Source organism: Molothrus ater, chromosome Z, assembly GCF_012460135.2.
Source record: "Molothrus ater isolate BHLD 08-10-18 breed brown headed cowbird chromosome Z, BPBGC_Mater_1.1, whole genome shotgun sequence".
NCBI classification, from domain to species: Eukaryota; Metazoa; Chordata; class Aves; order Passeriformes; family Icteridae; genus Molothrus; species Molothrus ater.
The window spans coordinates 14,108,859-14,127,211 of record NC_050511.2 but is presented as its reverse complement, the minus strand read 5'-3'; the positions used below and the strand labels follow the sequence as shown (position 1 = coordinate 14,127,211).

General features: G+C 38.7%; 1 protein-coding gene across 2 annotated transcripts in view; it reads right to left on the bottom strand.

The window, feature by feature from the left end:
• The window catches only part of GHR (growth hormone receptor), a 118,875-nt gene that overhangs the window by 60,120 nt on the left and 40,402 nt on the right, over nucleotides 1-18,353 (bottom strand). For both annotated transcript variants that reach the window (XM_036403632.2, XM_036403633.2), the window contains 2 exons: nucleotides 17,000-17,084; nucleotides 3,820-3,899 (listed from right to left, as the gene is read on the bottom strand). In XM_036403632.2, the coding sequence (XP_036259525.1) occupies nucleotides 3,820-3,889 (70 nt within the window). In that variant the 5' untranslated portion in view covers nucleotides 3,890-3,899; nucleotides 17,000-17,084. The remainder of the gene's footprint in view (nucleotides 1-3,819; nucleotides 3,900-16,999; nucleotides 17,085-18,353) is intronic.

Here is an 18,353-nt window from a genome sequence, read left to right as displayed (position 1 = left end):
TAAATCCAATGAGATAAAATTAACAATAATATAAGGGTTGTTGCTCTTAAAATTGTCATAGTACAAAATCAGTACACTCAAAATTATTTTTCTTGTACTATAATAAAATATTAATGCCTTTCTAAAGCTGTTTCAGAGGATAAATTAACATAACTGTAATAGTCTGGAATTAACTTTGATCTAGCATAAAAATACGGTAAAAGACATTTCTCACTTTTTTCACTGGGAAGAAATTCATTTTGGAGTTGCTTGAGCTTATGTATTGTTTTATTAACTGGGACTCGTTCCCAGTTTATTTCTCTATGTCCTTATTTGACTTACACTCCTCAGACATAGAGAAGGAACAAGCAAACCATATCACAACTTTCATTCTGCTTCCTAAACATATTTCAGTCTGTGTCTGGAGCAATTCCCCTCAACTGCTTCTGATGTCAGCAGGTACAGTAAACCAAAGTACCTTGGTGAATTCTGGATATGGTTTTGAAACACTACAGTTATATTAATGTAAAATCTCAAATACAAACTGTGTATTTGTATGCAAATATAAGCTTTTATATTTTTTTCTGAACTACAATTAATACTGCACAGATATACATCTGCTTATGAGGCAGTACTCTTTCTTGTTTATGTATCTAATTAACTAAATTAAACTAAAATGTCAAAATCACACAATTATCCATCTTCAAAGCAACCTAGAAGCCTAATTCTGCTGAAAAAAGTGTCTTAATCAGCTGTGAAAAGGACCCTTGTGCTTTCCAATCCTGAAGGCACAAAATCCATTTACCTATGGTAATTACGCACCTATTAGAAATTACCTTCCTGTTATTGCAGCCTTTACTTTCTTTCTACCACTGCCTCTGTTCTGCCTTTGTCACTGTACATCAGGCAGCTCAGGGGCATGGACAGCACGAGGGTCAGCAACCCTGGTGAAAGGCTGAAAGTCCCAGACCTGCTCAGCCCTGAATTACAGTCAAAGACCTGGAGCACTGGACACACCTGGTCACTTCGAGCATCACCCTCTCAGAGACAGCAGGCACCCCTCTCACTTCATGCTGGCTGCAGTCCCAGTTTAGGGAGCTGGAAGCCAGCTTCTTCAAGAGGAGAGCATGAAAAACAAGCTAAATCAATAGAAAGCCTCCAGCAGAAGTGGATACCAGCCTGGAGACAGCAAATAGGTGATTAAATGTCCAATATCTGGTCTCAAATGCTGTGCAGTTGCCTGGCCAACTGCTGGCCTCACATCCTTGATCCTGCCAGAAGGAAACTTGTACAGGAATTCACTCTATCTTGGGTGGATCTGACCCCAGGGGACAAAGCCAGCTCCAAGCACTCTTGTAAAGCTGAACTTGCACTTTGTTTATTTTCAAGACACGAAAGCATCCCATGTGCAAGTCTATATTACACTGGTTCAGTACTGGGCTTTGGTACAAGACTACAAAACATATGTAATTTTTATCTCTTCTGCTGCCAGAAGAAATAGAACTACTGAAGTGAATTTTTTAGGGAACCATGACACCATAGATCCAGTCACCAGGCAACATATCAGATATGGTACAAGTGTAGAGCACATTTAATGAGGTTTATACAAAGACAAAGGTCTCAGCAAGACTGTGCTGGGCAGAGCACTGTAAGATTGTCAGGATTCACGACCTGAGTGGGGCTGGATCCTCATGAAAACTTTGGTAGATATGAGCATATTCACATGGGAGAAAAAAAACTCAAACATATAATAAACAGATCTTGTCTAATACTCTGTCCTAAATCACAAAAGAACAGCAAATGGATGTTCTTTCATACTGTTATCTCAAACACTGCTGTTCAATTTATACTTCCTTCTCTGACATTTTCACTGAGCATGTGCCCAAAGAATCAGAAGCAATTTAATAGCAATCACTAAAAAAAGCAATTTCCTTCACACACACAATCTTTAATAGCACAACAAATCAGGACATAAATATTTAGTACTATGTCTTGTATTTAAGCACAGAAACAACCAAAATATTCTTAATTTTTTGGTTCTGAAGGTAATCTCATGGAAATTACTATTTCATCAGCATAGACAAAGTCACACAAAGACGATGCTGTGGTCAAGTTTTATTTATAACACAGATTTTTACTGCAGTTAGGACATCTGGACCACAGCTCATCTGCCAAGGATCATATAACCCTCATGTGCTCTTAAAACTCAAGAGAGAAATCAGTTGGTTCAGTAGACTGCCCTGGGGATTATTTTTGACTGTTGAATGAGTCTACTGTAAAATGCAGACATGGTGGGAGAAAGGATGAAGTCAGGACACATTAATTTTTGTTCTACTGACTTTTCTGTGGTGGCAATGAATAGGAGCTGGTGCATGTGTATATGTCTGGTAAATGTTAAAGAAAAAGTCTTAACTAGCAGCCTTATAGATTTTCTTCAGCACAGAGGACAATCATTTGAGCCACATGCATAGAAGTAAATAAACAGACATTTGTGTTTTCTGTATCCAAACCTGTTTATTAATAAACAGAATGAACTTTATAGAAGAATTGTCTGAGAACTGATCACCTGAGTTTTAATTATTTCCTATTTTAGCCTAATGTCTCCATTAACATTCAAGTAACACTTCATAGCCTCTCCAGTGCTTCCATATATACAAGACACCTAGAAATTCAAAGTATGCAACTCCAAGAAAATACAGAACTATATCAAGACAAAGAGCTATGGTTATACCTTTAAAATGTGAGCCAGTTATGACTAGAGGGCAACTATGTCATTGCCTTTTGGCTTACTACCATACTTTAAAACTAGCACTAGAAAGGCTGATGAAACATAGCTTGCAAGTCTATAGATGTTTAATTTGCACTCAGTAAAACTAAAGTATGGACCTAAAGAAAAAAAAAATGAGACATCAGAAAATTTCATTGAAAATTATATCACTTTATTTAGAGTTAGCTGTGGAAGCTATTTTCATCCCACTTTAATAAAATTTCCTGACAAACTGCCCTTTCTGACTCGCTCTGCTAAGAAGTCAGGAGGGGCACCTGTTTACAGAGCTGCAGCTGCTCTGTAGCTTTGGGAGAAGCAGTGACATGTCTGCATAAAATTAATTATTATCAAAAACTGTTACCGCTGTCTGTTCTGAAAACCAGAACAGTACAGAGCTGATCAGGTTGAGCTGCACTTCTTTAGTTAATTAGATCATAGTTAATTAGATCACAGATGATCATAGATCATCTGCATAAGCAGATCAATCTGACACAACATGCAAGTCCCACTGAAGTACGTGTGTTCTGTTAAATGAGTTAAACACCAGTCCCAGCTGGCTGGTTAAGGGTACACATTCTTTTGAAATCCCATAATCTCTACCCAAGAATTACTAAGTTTATTTCTTATGAAATTTGTTCCTACTGGCCTGAGATTCAAAGCATACAGTCTTCAAATGCTTATCCTGTATGTCCAAATACTTAGTCCTATACTTATACTAAGTCCTACGCTTAATATATTAATATACTAAACTTAAAATATGAATATGCTAGAAGACTTGTTTAGGAAAAAAAAAAAATTAATCCCATACAATTCTTTCATTCTTTCAATTTCATCTTGCTTACACATCAAAAACTGTCTTTGAAATTCACCTTCATTTCGCAACGTGTCCCAACCTTACCCACTATGTTTACAGAAAGATTAACTGATGCGTTTGTCACATTAGGTACTTGGGTTACTGCAATCAAGAAAGTTGCACAGTCATTAAAAATTCAATATAAAAATACAGTTTAAAAAAAGCTACATATTTATACATCTACACACATAAAGTCATGGAGAGGCATCATAAAACTTACCATCACCTGCAGAAAGTGAGTCATTTGCACAGATCAGTGCCAAAGTAAACAGCAGATGCCAAAGATCCATACTCCTAACTCTGTAATAAGAAAAGACAATAAGAGAGTTTCTTTACAAGCAATTACTAATATGATACGACATTTAAGCTATTATCTAGTTTTATTGAATTTTTGACTGGATTTAAACCAGAAGTACATTTAGTTTATTGTTCATTGCCTTATAAAACAATACATCATCTTGCAGTCTGGAACAGATAGTAAATACTGTATTTACAAGAGAAGTAGCTTATGCCTCTCTAGTCCATTAAATACAGAGGGAGGAAAAATCAAGTATTGTCAATTGATAGACTACATCTGCAAATGACTTTAAAACCTCCAAGAATGAGAACATTTACAATCCCAGCACAAACCAGCAAGCCTTTACAACTTCCCCCAAAAAAGTACACTCCTTGTTTTCCTTAATTCACTTGTGCCACACATGCACACACATCGTACAACCCCATCACACAATCCTGTTTTGAGGCTCTACTTTGCTCTTGCCATTATCACCATCATCTGGTAACAATGGTGAAGGGCAGCAGCTGCTCTATGCTGGACTAGCAGATTGTGCAGACATCTGCACAAGATGGTACCTTGCTCTCAAAAACCTCCTGAAGTGTCCATAGGAAGTATGGGGAAAACATCCACACCATGGATTATAACCTGACCATTTACAGCCATGAAGATTACCAGAGACCTTCAAAACTAAAGCTACAACACACATGCTAAAATGAGCATGGATGTTTAAACAAGTCAGGCAGCAATTTTTGTTCTGTGGCATCAAACCAGCACCATACACTAACATCTCTCTCAGAGAGGCAGCAGAGAGAGAATAGCTTCACTTCCACATCTGACTGTAAATTGGTATGACAGACTCTGATTCTACACTGGACTGTTTTCATTTAGAGATTTTATTTCTTTCTTCTTTATTTATTTCTTTCTAATCTCCTTTCTAACAGGAGATTAAACCACAAGCGTCCAAAGCCAACTAATGAGTAACAATCTCTAAGTAGGTGTTAGTTATCAAGTAACAATGCTACCAAATCTGGGTGTCAAAAACTAGTCAGTTGCTTAGTACAGTTATCAAAGTTTGAATTAGGTTAAAGACGATAAAACACAAGAATGTAGACTATGTAAAACTATAGTAATGCTGAATTTAAAAGGTAATTCCCTCAATTTTCTTACACTAAGAGAGCAGAAGGAATCACAGTACAGAAAAAAACCCAGAACTATTACCAACTCCATGAGTTGGCATTTACTCAAACTGCTCTAGACCAGCAGAACCTAAGCCAGACCTGCAAAGGAAATGCTCCCCACCTCACACACATCAGGACAAGGATGCCCAGCAGCCCCACCCAGACAAGCTTGGTCCAGCCAGAGTGGGCATGGGACTGCTACACCAAAGGAAGAGCTATAGGAGCTCTTTAGACTGCCCAAGCACCTGCAGGACTTTTTTCTGGCCAGGCAGACATGGGTCACTCCAAAGGGGGGCACGGAGGGAGGGATGGAGGAGGGGGGAAGAAAGGAGGAAAAGAAGAGAGGAAGAAAGGAAGAAAGAGAAGAACTTTAGTGAGGATTTGGGGCAGTGTGGGAATGAGACAACTTGGGGAGCAGGACAAGGAGAAGTGACAACTGGAGCTGACCTGGGACAAAGCTAATAAAGCAAACCATAGGCCAACAGTACTCCTAAGTCTCAGCAGAGGAGCTACACTGCCACTGTACAAGGCTCATCCAAGATCAGCTCAATTTTCAGGTAGCTCAACTGGTCCTCCTGCTTCATCTGTACTCTTGTTTACAGGATTCTTATTATCTGTTATTAATAAATCTACTACAAAAATGTGCTTCTGTGTTTGTCAATTCTTCTCCTGTTACACAATGTCTACCCCATCAGTCTCTTCTCTCACTCAGCTCTTCTGCTTTCTCCCTGAAGTTTTATTTCCTGTTTCACAGGCCTGAGAACAATGTCACTTTATTTACAACTCTACTTTTCCAGTACCCAGGCATGCCATGCTGCCTTCCTATTCCCACTTTCCTGTTCTCCCACATCCATCAGCCTCTGCTAATCTTCCAACTACTTTTTTTCCAAGTCTTTCTACTTCTTCCTACCTAGTAACAGCCACAAGAGAAGGCCAAATCCTCACAAGAGTCCTCCTGTGAGAACAAAAGTGATCAGAATCCATCATTCACTTTTCAACACTGTTTCACTTTTCATAACCACACCAAACAACTCTGGTAGGACCAGAGCTGGTCCCCACGTGCAGCTGTCACAGCATGACTATCCCCTCCATCCCTGGACACCTGACTGGTAGCATCTCAGCCTCCTTCCAAGAAGAGTTTGGAAGGTTTGACAGCTGAAGCACTAACCCAGGAGCCTGGAAACACATCACAGATGTCAACAAACACACTGCACTTCAGTAAGGTCTTGTTATTGCAGAGGAAAACAATCCTCTTCCAGTACTGCTGTTCCCTCCTGCAGTAGTAGACTTGTTTACATACCTGCAACACAGTGAACTCCATCAGGAGATTGTTCCAGTTCAAATGAATCCATAAACATTTATTTTAATGAACCTGTTTGCAGACAGGTTTTATCAGGAGTCCCCAAAGACACAGCCCAGGAGCAGAGCTGGGGCAGCACAGGCATGGGAATGAGCAGTCAGGGTGGAGGGGAGGGCACAGCCACCCTCCAGCAGCAGCTATTACTTGTTTAAGAGCAATTCTACAATTATTGGGAAATTCCCTGCTCAGCCACAGACCTTGACAAAAACAACCATCTCTCTGGAACAGGGCACAGGATTAATTTATGTTCCTAAACATCAGAAATGAATAAAATTGCTGCTTCATCCCTTGCCCTTTTGTTAGTACAACGCAGTATAGAAACAAACTATGTTTCTTCAGTGGACTCTCACAAATTCCAGAATCTCAGCAAGACAAAACACTGTCTTGGCTTTGCCTAAAACCACATGGGATATCCCACTGAGTTATCCATTCAGACAAGTAGTTTCTGTGAAAAATACCCAACTGGTATACTCTGAACATACCCAATATGGACAGGACTGAGCTCAAAAACAGTAACTGCTCTGAAAATATGGATGCATAATGCTCCACCCTTTGTGCAAGAGCCTTTGTAAAAGGCCAAGTTGTTCTATCTCCTTGGAGCTGCAACCCAGAGCCCTTGGGATAGGGCTTGTACTCAAGGCCTCACCCAGGCAAATGGAGCTCTGCATGGGGCATGAAGCAGCAGGGACGTGACCTCTGCATTCAGCACAAACACCATAAGCTCGCCTGGGCTGCAGTTATGACAGCCACTTCTAGCAGTATTTGAGATGAAGTGAGAGCTACATTGCCATGGCTCCAGGCTCATGGGAGAAAATCTGGGGGAAAGCAGGAGCTGCCCCATCACAATACCACTTTTGGTGGTACAGAATAAAAATTCTGAGAGAAGGGTCCTCTGAGGTGCCACCTGCATCACCATCAGACAACTACTGCCTTGCAGAAAGTTCTTGAAGATCTGTTCCATAATGACCCACTGCCCTTCCTCTAAGACATTCTTGAGAGCTTGCTGTCAATAGGAGCAGTATTGTCCAGAGGCTTCTCTGCTAACCAAGCAAGAGACAGCTTCTCTGCAGGCATTAGGACAAAACCTGACCTTTTACAATCCAGTAGTATTTACCTCCCAACACCTACCCTTATGTGCCTATGAAAGACAAATGGCACTAATAAAGTGCCTCTTATTCAACAGAAAAAACCCCCAAACCTTAAAGTTTCTGAAACATATTATTCTAAAGAATTATATTCTATGTCTTACCCAACTCCAGCAGCCTGCAAGAATGAACAGAGTTAAAATCAGAAAAAAAAAAAAAAATTACAGCAGCTGACTGTCCTCAAGCCAGCTGAAACTTGACCACAGAAACATTTGGCTAGAGGTCAGCTCAGGCTAATTACTTCAGTACAGAAAGAGAGCCAGGAGTTATAAAAAGGATAAAAAAAAATCTTGGCCCTTTTCTATAGCAATGTTGGAGTAAGGTCAATCACAAGTGAATTTAAACACAACATCTCTCCAGTGGGACGTGAACAGAGTCAGCATAAACAGGCGAAACTGGGCTAAGAAGCTCCCTGAGAAAAGAAACAGTTTAGTCACAGCACACTGAGTTGTTTGCATCTACTCTGGTCAGGTAAAAATGTTAACACTCAAAGTAAACCAGAAGGAGACCTGCTTATAAGAAAAACTTGCTTGAACTGAGATCTTGACCTTTACATAGTTTCTGAACCTGAAAGGACCAGAAGGAAGGAGAAGGACAAGGACATTGAACTGCACCTATTATGGCACTTCTGTTTTTGCCACAACCATTAACTCAGGGTACTCCAAATATGACAGTTTCTCCCCAGTAACCTCCTCCAGTTTAGCACTGCTTGCAACAGCAGCATCTCTGCAGCTAGCACAGAACAAAAAGCAGCCTCTCTGCTGCAAATCAAACCACAAAATTACTGAGTGAAGGATTAATCTGAAGAGTTTTCCATACACCGCTGTTTCATCATTCCATTAGATCACAAAGAGGCAATAGCACAAGCGTGTGCCATGCATGAGAATATACACCAGCAGATCCACCATCAAATAAGAACAAGTGTTGAGAAGGGAACATAACTCCAGGCTCCCCAGATCTGTCCTGAATCTTCTTTATTGCAACTACGAAATATGTGTGCATGTACCTGTGCAGAATTTTTCTGGGTGAAAGGCCTTTATTATTCACAGTGTGAACATTTCTTAAAAGTTATTTCAGGGCATGACCAGTGACACCAAGAGGTAATCTTTCTGTGCTTGCCTAAAAACATTCACATCACTTTGGCTGATAGTGCATAGCTGAAATCACTTTGCCTGCATACCTTCATTCCCCTGAGTGCCAACAGGATGGAGTCATGCTGAAACTGAAATTAGTTTTAGCCCTTCCGATCAACACAATCTAAAACTGCAATGGACTTAAAGCCTTCTTCCCTTGCTTGCTGATGTTACGGCTTGATTAAGTCATCAGCAGCCCTTGGACGAGTGCCTGCTTTTACAGAGCCCTCATCAGGGCTCTATACTCAGCCACAGTAAGAAACAGAGATAACAAATTGTCTCAGCTGATATGAGAAACACACCACTCACCTATTGCATACTGTTATCCTGGATATAAAAAAATCAAAGAATGATACCACCGAAGCAGAATTACGTACTACAAATTAAAAAACCAACCAACCAAAACCTCATAAAGGGTACATTTCACTTCAAAAAAAGTCAAAACCTTAACAACAAAAAAACCATGAAGTTACACTTTCTATGCATGTTTTTATGCAAATTTGAGGACTATAAAAAAGTACACTATAAATACAAACTAAACCTATGGAATAGAAGCAACTCTATATTATTAATTAGGTCTTTATGTCAGCTAAATAATTTACAGTGATTTCAAGTGTAAAAATGTTAAAATTGCAAATGGAATCTATTGAATTAATTTCTCACTTTGGGTTTAAAAAATAATTTTTTCCTATACAAACTTATCATTTTGGAATAGAGAGTATATTAAATTTTAATTTCAACACCCAGTTTATTTTTCTCTCTATTGTAAGAGACACCTTTAGTGCTTTTAGTGGGTTTCTTTTTCCTATGGATCAGTGTGTCTATTAATTACTTTGATTTAAACTTGTAACAGGCCAAATGATTACCAGTTCTTTCATGAGGTTAAGGAGCCCTTCAGTGAATCCACATTTGGACATTGCTCTGGGCTTGTACTGAAAACTCTTTAAAGTCATTCTCCAAAATCTTGGCTAATAAGTCTAAGGATGGCTGTGGCAATGAAGTATCACTTCTTTATTTACAATAAAATGTGCTGTACATTGACAGCAGTAACTTAATGGACTAGGTACACAGAACGAGGATCTCAGCTCTTAGACTAGTAGATCTCTCCATCAGAAAACAATTCCTAAAAAGAGGATTGCAGTTATAGTCTTAAGTTACTGTCTACTGCATGGATAGAAAAATTTGGACTTGGAAAAGACTCAATTGCTCTGTTTGCCTTTCAGCCCCCCATTTTCAGATCAAAGCAGTAAAATAAATGCATCTCAGAGGAAAGTGCAAACATTTAGCTGCATAACATGCAGATGGGAATTGCTGAGCAGATACTCAGCTTTACATATAATTGTATCATTAAGGAAGATTCAGGCCTATTTGTGAGCATGGTAAGTTTTTCAGGCTAAAAACACTCTCTCAACTATAGTACTAATTCTTCCAAGGCTTCTCAGTTTGGTGGTTTTTTGGGTTTTTTTGTTTGGGTTTTTTTTTTAGTTATTATTAGTAATTTAGTTATTATTAGTATTATTAGTATTTATTTAGTTATTATTAGATAGCAGTCATCCAAAAGACAAAATTCTGCTCTTTGCTTTGTTATTTGTACAATGAATTGCAAAGAAAAGTGCTAGAATTTCTTTATAAAAGCAAATGTATATTCCAGTCTGTTTGAAGAAATATAATGCATCCAATTTAATGTCCAATATCATGTTAAGAAAGCAAAGAGAAATATCTAAGTCTGTATCTATTACACCCCTAGTAATCTGTACTAAATAAATGTGGTTTTACTCAATAGCCTTTCACTGAGATAATTATTCACACTTTACATAAAGAGATTAAATGGTATTTCCAGCTCGGTAAAAAAATCCCAAACCACAAAGCAAAAGCTCTTCATTGTCTTGCTGGCATTGAAGTTCAAATCCCATCAGGACTACAGCAGTGTGGATCCAAACCAGCAAAGCAGTAAAAAACATCTGATTTTAAGCAGGCAAGTTTATATATTTAACATGAAAACATGGATAAGTAATTCTCCTAGCACAGTGAGAGAGCTTAGCACCTCACAGAAATTAGGAAAAAATAATGAAGCACAGGAATCATGGTGCAAAGCAACCTGTGTGACACCACTGGGAGTTTAGGCTGGAACATGAGGGAAAACAAACAGGATTATTTTATGCTTGATAACAAATTACCATTTTATATGTGCTGTTGGATCATCATTACACAGCAGGTCTGTTCCACTGTTCAGGCAGCACAATCTCTGCAAGCTTTCTCCTGTGTGCCAGGAGAAAGCCAGTATCTGCATTATTGCTCGAATTAAAAAAATACTACCTGGTACTTGGGCAAATATATTCAGTTAGGTTTCAGCACATATCATAAATAAATCCACATCTGATCTCTTGGAGCTCTTCTATAACATGAAAACCCTGCTCCCTCTGATTTCCTTATATTGCTCTTTGAAGTCCGTAAGGCAGGTTTGAGTTCTAGGTGATTGGAAGAAATTGAGAATGCTTTGTTCAAAAATGCTTGGCTGTAATCCAATTCTGTTTCACTCGAGATCACTAGGAATTTCATTATTTTGGAACAGTTTGGTAATAGCCAGTCATTTTTGCTCAAAGAGCAATTTCAGGAAATCAGAGTGAGCAGGCTTTTAATTTTAAATAGTACTTATTTAAAAAAAAAAATTTCTTCTAGGAAAAAAAAAATCCTCAAGAAGTTGTAAAATTTAAGTTTAAGGCCTGATATTTAGCCTAGGCTAACAGAATTACTTACCAGCTCATTACCATGGGACAAATTAATTATAGGGTTTAATCGCATGCTAAATTATTCGTGTGCTCCTAATCAGATTAAAGACTACATAACAGAGTCTGTATGGCATTTAGGAAGTCATTAACTTAAATAGCACACTAAGTGAAAGCTAGTGAATGACAGACAAAGCATTTCTGAGTGCATTTCTGCATGACCACTCAGGACTCCAAGCACTCACATACTTACTATCAGTTGCTCTGTAGGAAAAGAATCATCTTCCTGACGGAAGGTTTAACAGTAATCACTGCATTTTAATTTAGTGCAGTTTTGTATGTCCTGCAGCTCATGTAAGTTTAAGATATGACGTATATTCATATATTTTGAATATATTCATATATTTTGAGTCTAATATTCAGAATGAAGCCAACTTTAAATTTCAGTTAAACTGATTGAGATTTAACATACAAGCACACCTATTCAATGCAACTGTTTTTCACAATAACTGCAAGCAAAATTAAATAATGTTTATGAAGTTCTGTTTTAATAAGAAACAGTATGATTGGCTTTCCATGTGCCCTCTCTGGGATCATACCACCATTGTTCCCTCCCCTATTTGCTGCTGATTTGGCACTTTAAGTCCACAAAACCTGAATATAGAAATGGTGAACACCTACCAAAAAGTAGGCTACTGCATTCAACAACTGCTTAAACTACTTCATATCAACACTTAGAGAGATTTGGAGCTAGATCCTTAGTTGTGAAAATCAGCACAAAGTTGAAATAAGCACTGAATGAAACAAGCAAGTGGAGAAGATCGTTCTGTATTTTTTAATGCTGTGCTGCCAAAACAAGTTTTCATGAGGTAAGAAATAGCTTGTAAAGAAAAGATGATCTCTGTTCAAACCTTTCATAAAATTCTTTAAAAGTCTGTTAACTTCTGCCTCCACCTGTGCTGGTAAGACCTGGAATACAAAATACCCAACTTTTAAATTTAAAGTATGTTTTGATGAAGCATCTCACATACAGAGGCAGATTATGCCCACATTTACCAAAGTGGCTTAAAAACATATGAGCATTTTTGGATACCATCCAAACAGGATCTCTAAAACCTTTATACTGAAACAATCACTTCTGATGCGCATTTTTATGATACGGCTGTTGATGACACCTTTTAGGCCAAGAGCTGTAGAAGGAATGCTGCTAATTTTTAATTGGAGGTTTTTCCAAGGCTAGAGTGTCTAGTATTTCCAAATATAGGGAGCCTGACTAGCTTTTTGGCTGACAGAATTTACTGAAAGTGCACAAACTGTGTACACGGCTTGATTTTTCATGGCCTTCAAGGAACTTCTTCCAACCCATGTTTTGCAACATACAATGGCATTATTTTAGCTGTTTCAGTTATCACAGGCCCTAAAGGAATTCTTCCCAAGGAAGCAGCAGAAGTGGGGTCTGGTTTGTGTCCATGTGCTTGCACACACTTAACACACACATGCACACAGGCATATTGGTGTTTTGATGAAACCTGAAGGTGTACCTTCTCAAGCACTCAGCTCATTATTTACATCCTCTCTCTCTCTCTCTCTCTCACTCTCTATATATATATATATGCAAAAAAATATTTATATTCTGAGTTTTTATATCAGAGAGGGGGGAGATTCCATCCTGTGAGGCAGATGAGCATGGGTTAGATCTGATGAGCAGGAAGTACGGGATGGTTCATGGAAAGCCTTTTTTCCTGCTCTGGAGAGGTAGAAGGGCACGTAACATGAGATCCAGAACAGCTTTGAAATACGACTGATTATTGAGGAAGGGGAGACAAGTTTGGATTGCTCATTGAGTGATGAAGCCAGCCTGCTTTTTAAGGGGCATAGTCCAAACAGACATGCCTGGTAATCTCTAGAGTTAACAGCCTACTGAACAGTTACTGGTTCAGAGAGTTTACCTCCTAGTAAATCTGTATGGGCACCTGCAGGTATCATAGCACTACAACGACAGCTTTCTCTGCAATGGACATAAAGAGAAATGCCAGGCTGTAATTAAAAATGCACTTTGTAAACTGACAGAGATTTGTCCCAACACCCATCATTTCCCGTAAGAAAAACTTTACGAATGGAGAAATTAAGTGTCTGTAAAATAAGCCACAGTAACGACCATATTAATTTTAAAGATAATTTGACAGACCAATTTGTAAAGAGGTATTTTAATTTTAATACTACGCCAAATAGTATTTTACATCAGCAAATCCAGAAGCAGCCAGCAGCAGGAGTCAATGGCATTATCCATTTAACAGACAGAGAAAGGGACACACCGGGAAGAGGAACTTGCCTGCATTTAAACCTCAACCTAGCAGCAGAGTAAAGCATGAACTGCAACACCCTCCTTATATACCACAGAATATTACAGTCTTGTGGATACACTGGCAGCCATCTCACCAACACAAAATAAAGCTGTAGAGGATTAAAAAAATCTCAAACCCAAACCAAACAAACCATCGAAATTGACAGTTTGCATTAAGATGGAAAGAATTGCAATTAAGAGAAAAAAAGCTCATCTGAAACACTCAAGCAACTAGAAAAGCCATCTTAATAAGTGTATAGCTCTTTCACAAAAAACAGAAATTAACTGTGCTCTTTAGCTGCAGTAACACCAGTGTAGTGGATGTAAGGCTATCATACCACATATACCACTTTTCAAATGTCAGAGACCAAAGCAATCATAGCTCAGCATTACAACATTTGATTTTAGACATTGCACATAAAGCACATCAAGTTTGGACTGATCAGCTCAAAATGGGATAGTATGCAACAAACAGGTGCTACAAACAACAGAGCTGCCCCGTGCAAAGCTGGCTGGCTGGCAGCAGCACGTCTGCCTTCACTGATTTTATGACTTCCTTCTCTGCAGGAACTCCATCACAATACCAACTCATTAAAAAAGTGAAACTTTGGAGCACATTCAACTGTTCATTAAAAACGAGAAATGCACTCACATTTTTCCACTGCTGTCACTGTTGTTTGCATGGGACCATGAGGAAATCGATATTTACAGATAAAATTCACAGAGTCTGGGGCTTCAACCACAACCACTCTAAGTATTTCTCAGGCACAAACCCACTCTGTGCTGTCTATTCACAAGTATAAATCCCATACCAAGCTAGATCTCGGACATATCATTCAAAAAAAGGAGCAGACTAAAGGGCAGGACATTGGAGGGAGTTTTGTAAATCCCTGCTGGGGGCTCTTCTCATCTAGCACATTACCCAACTCCTCTGAAGTCTGACTAGGAGCCTTGCTCTAGTAGGCATTTTTATACTAAAGCAGGAAGCAAGACTGCTTGCACAGATGCCTGTCAGCAAAAGGCTTAGGAACTGGCTCTCTCCCTTTAATCAGGCCACCACTAAACACCCTCACATCACTCAGCCCTGGGCTCTGAATGGCAGTCTCACTCACATGCCATGTGGAAAGTGTCAGCATGGAAGGGAAAGAGCAGGACTGTTCCTTTTTTTGTAGTTCTTGTACTGAATAAATTTAATATCACAGGAAGCTGTATTATTGGAGTGACCAAAGACTTTCATCTTAAGAGAAACTTTTAAAAAATGTAAAATAAAAAAATATATACATAAAAACATTTTATCTTTTTTTTTAAAGAAGTCATTAGCAATGATACCATCTGGTAAAATATGCATGACATTTACCAATCACACCAACCTTGTGACAGGAGCCATGTTCACATAAGTGTGATGAGACTGACTGCTCTCAGGTTCAACACAAATTGTACAGCAATATTCAATAAATCACTTCCTCATAGCATATATTTTTCTCGACATTATTAAAACTGTGGAATATCACAGCAGACAGAGTTTTGAATTGCCCTGATGCATAAATCAGTCCTTATTTTTAATTCATTTGTTGCATACAAGTTTTTCTTCAGTAATCACACTCATTAACCGGTGACTAAATTCATATACTTGAAAGAATAAAAATCAGTCACGCATAAATCCAAAAGGTTTAAATTCTCCCCTGGTAACACCACGTGAACATCACATCAAAGATGATAAGCACTGCACAAATAGCATTTCCTAAGGATTGGGATCTTTTGGTCCCTTCTGAAAGTTCATAAGTATTAGCCTTCATCTACAAACAGGAAACTGAAACACAGCAAGGTTACAGAGGGTGACAGAGCCCGATTGAGTTTGTGGTGGAGCTCAGAAGTAAAGCCAGACCCCGTGGCCAAGCTGTGTCCTTCCAGTTCCAGGCAGCTCACAGAGGAATCAGGAATGGGCAGTTTAACTATGGATCAAATCACTCCCTGGGCACAGGAAGCCAAGAAAACAGAGCCCAGAAGCAGTTTTCTGTATGGTTGTTTGGCCATGTTTCAGCTATAAAATAACAGAAGTAATTCAAAAACTGTTTTCCAGGTGTGCTGAACTCTGTATAAAAAAGCATGGTAACCACAACAAAGAAGGCTTTGGTTAAGAACATCACTAATGACTAATTTATGCATACTTTACAAGCATTTTTACAAGTAACTTTTCACTATTCTGACCTTCTCATTTCCTTGGTAAAATTCATATAGGCAAATATCCCAAGCAGAGATCCATGGTGCAATGAATGAATCTAGAGCTATACCATCTGGTTTCAGAAACATTAAAAACATAGGCATAGGATAGCAAGTTTTACCTACTGTCATAGAAACTGAAGCTAGAAGTATCTATAATTTCTCTTCTATTTAATGACAGTACAACTATGTACACTTAGACAGGAATAGCCAGTTCAAGTCTTATAAAACTGCTACAGTACACACGGATAGCAGCTGTAGCCTCATGCAGCAATTTAACACCAGATAACAGCTTTTCAGCTTCACGCCATGAGCAACCGTGGGTCTGAATCCATTATACACTGGATATTTCTGTGATGTCCAATTCAAATTTACACCACTGTATTCTGATTAGGCTTTCAGTAATACAGGAGAGAACCAATGAATTAGACATTAATTAAAACCAATATGTACATTCAAATTCAATGACACTTTTAAGTGTCATTTAAACCCTGATTTGTTACCTACAGTGTTCTGATAGGCATTTTCACATTCTCCCTCATTCATAAAATAGAGATTTTTTTCTCTATTTGTTTCAATAGTGTGCATTTAAATTCAGCTAATTAATATCCTAAATAGCACTCTATGTGGGAAATGGCTTGTTAAAATGCAGTATAATAATTTTTCTCTGACAAGGAAAAATGGCTTTTAACCACTTCAAAGAGTCACCCAGCCCTCTGTCTCAAATGCTGGCTACTAGAGATTGACAGAAAGGCTTGAAGTCATCAATTTAATCAGGACTGCATCTGACAGCCTTAATTCATACATCTCAATTGTTTTGGATATTAAAATATGATTAAAAAAATAATCCCAATCAGAATTTTGAATAATGCATATTTTAATTATCACCCCCTGCAGGAATGAATTCTAGGATCTGTGTGGATTATTTTGGGGTATTACAGGATACTACTGATCAATCTGCTTAGCCAACACTGGTAATAAAGTCACTTGCAGGTAAGATAAAAATTATCACCCTACCTCAAATGTCAGCAGGGGACGGACAATGCTTCACGCCTCCCTCAGCTCGACTGCAGATCACGACCTTCTCCAGCCATCCCAGCACCTTCATGAAAACAGGAGAAACAGACAGGAGTTGAGCTCTGGAAGAGCAAAGGTCACCTGCGGTGGGAGGGCACCATGACAAAATCCAGGCTGGTGTCCTGGTCCTGCTGTCCCTGAGGGAAGGCCACCAGCAGGGCCGTGTGCCTGGCAGCGCCGAGCGCAGCACCTGGGCTGCTCACTCAAACTGCACCGGGCCCCAGCCCCATGCCACCGAGGCCTGCCAAGCCACAGCACCCTGCCAACCTTGACATTAACGTGAACACATACTCAAAAGGCAAAGAGAGGTCAAGGTCAACTCATTCTTATGCACATTCCTGGTGAAAATCATCTGCCCTGGAAGTAATCTCTGAACGACTGAGAGGATGAGTAGTATCTCACTACCACAACAACAACAACAACAACAACAACAACAACAACTCCTCCTCCTCCTCCTACTACTTTAGAAAATAAATTACAGCACAGTAACTTATAAACTGGTGAAATTAAGAAAATAACATTTCATTTCCCTCTTAAAAGAGGATGTCTAAATCTCATGAAGATGGCACACTGATAAAAAAAAGTAGCATGATATGTTCTGAATTCCTAAGCACATTTTCACTGCCATGATATTTTGGCACAGCAGCAGCATCCAAAAGAGTTCTTAACTAGCAGCATTTCTCCATTAAAAGAAAATAACATAAATTCAACATGGAAAGTTACTTCTTCCCAAGAATTCAAGTCAGCTTTTGAAAGCATTTTAAAAAGTCAGATATTTAAAAAGTCAAATAATGCTCATATTATTTGAATAATTCACAATAATCTGGTTTCTAGTGGGTGGGACTACAAAAAGATGACCAGATTTCACAGTATCAGGCTCTTTAAAACACAGGGGGAAAAAAATCAGACTGCAAACCCCCTGAAATAACATTTAAAGAACTACTGTGTACATGCAAACTGAATGCCTAGGGTCACACTGCCCTAGCCTGAACAAGAAAAAAGTAACATTTTAGAAGAGAATTTGCCTTTACTGAGTTAGCACTAGCTGAAAAAAGAGCAGCAAGAATCTTTTTGTACCTCCAGAATTTTTTATCTGTATGTGTATAATTTTAATGTACAGATAGATCACTAAACAGTGGAAGCAAAATGTGCTTTTGAGTGAAAGCTTCATAAATATTTCTCTGGAATCCTTCTATAGTGCAATGTGTAAAAGGCTGACACCTCTAAATTTATACTAAAAAGCCCTGAAACAATACCCTCTCCACCTGCCAAATGAAAAAATCCTTTAGTATGG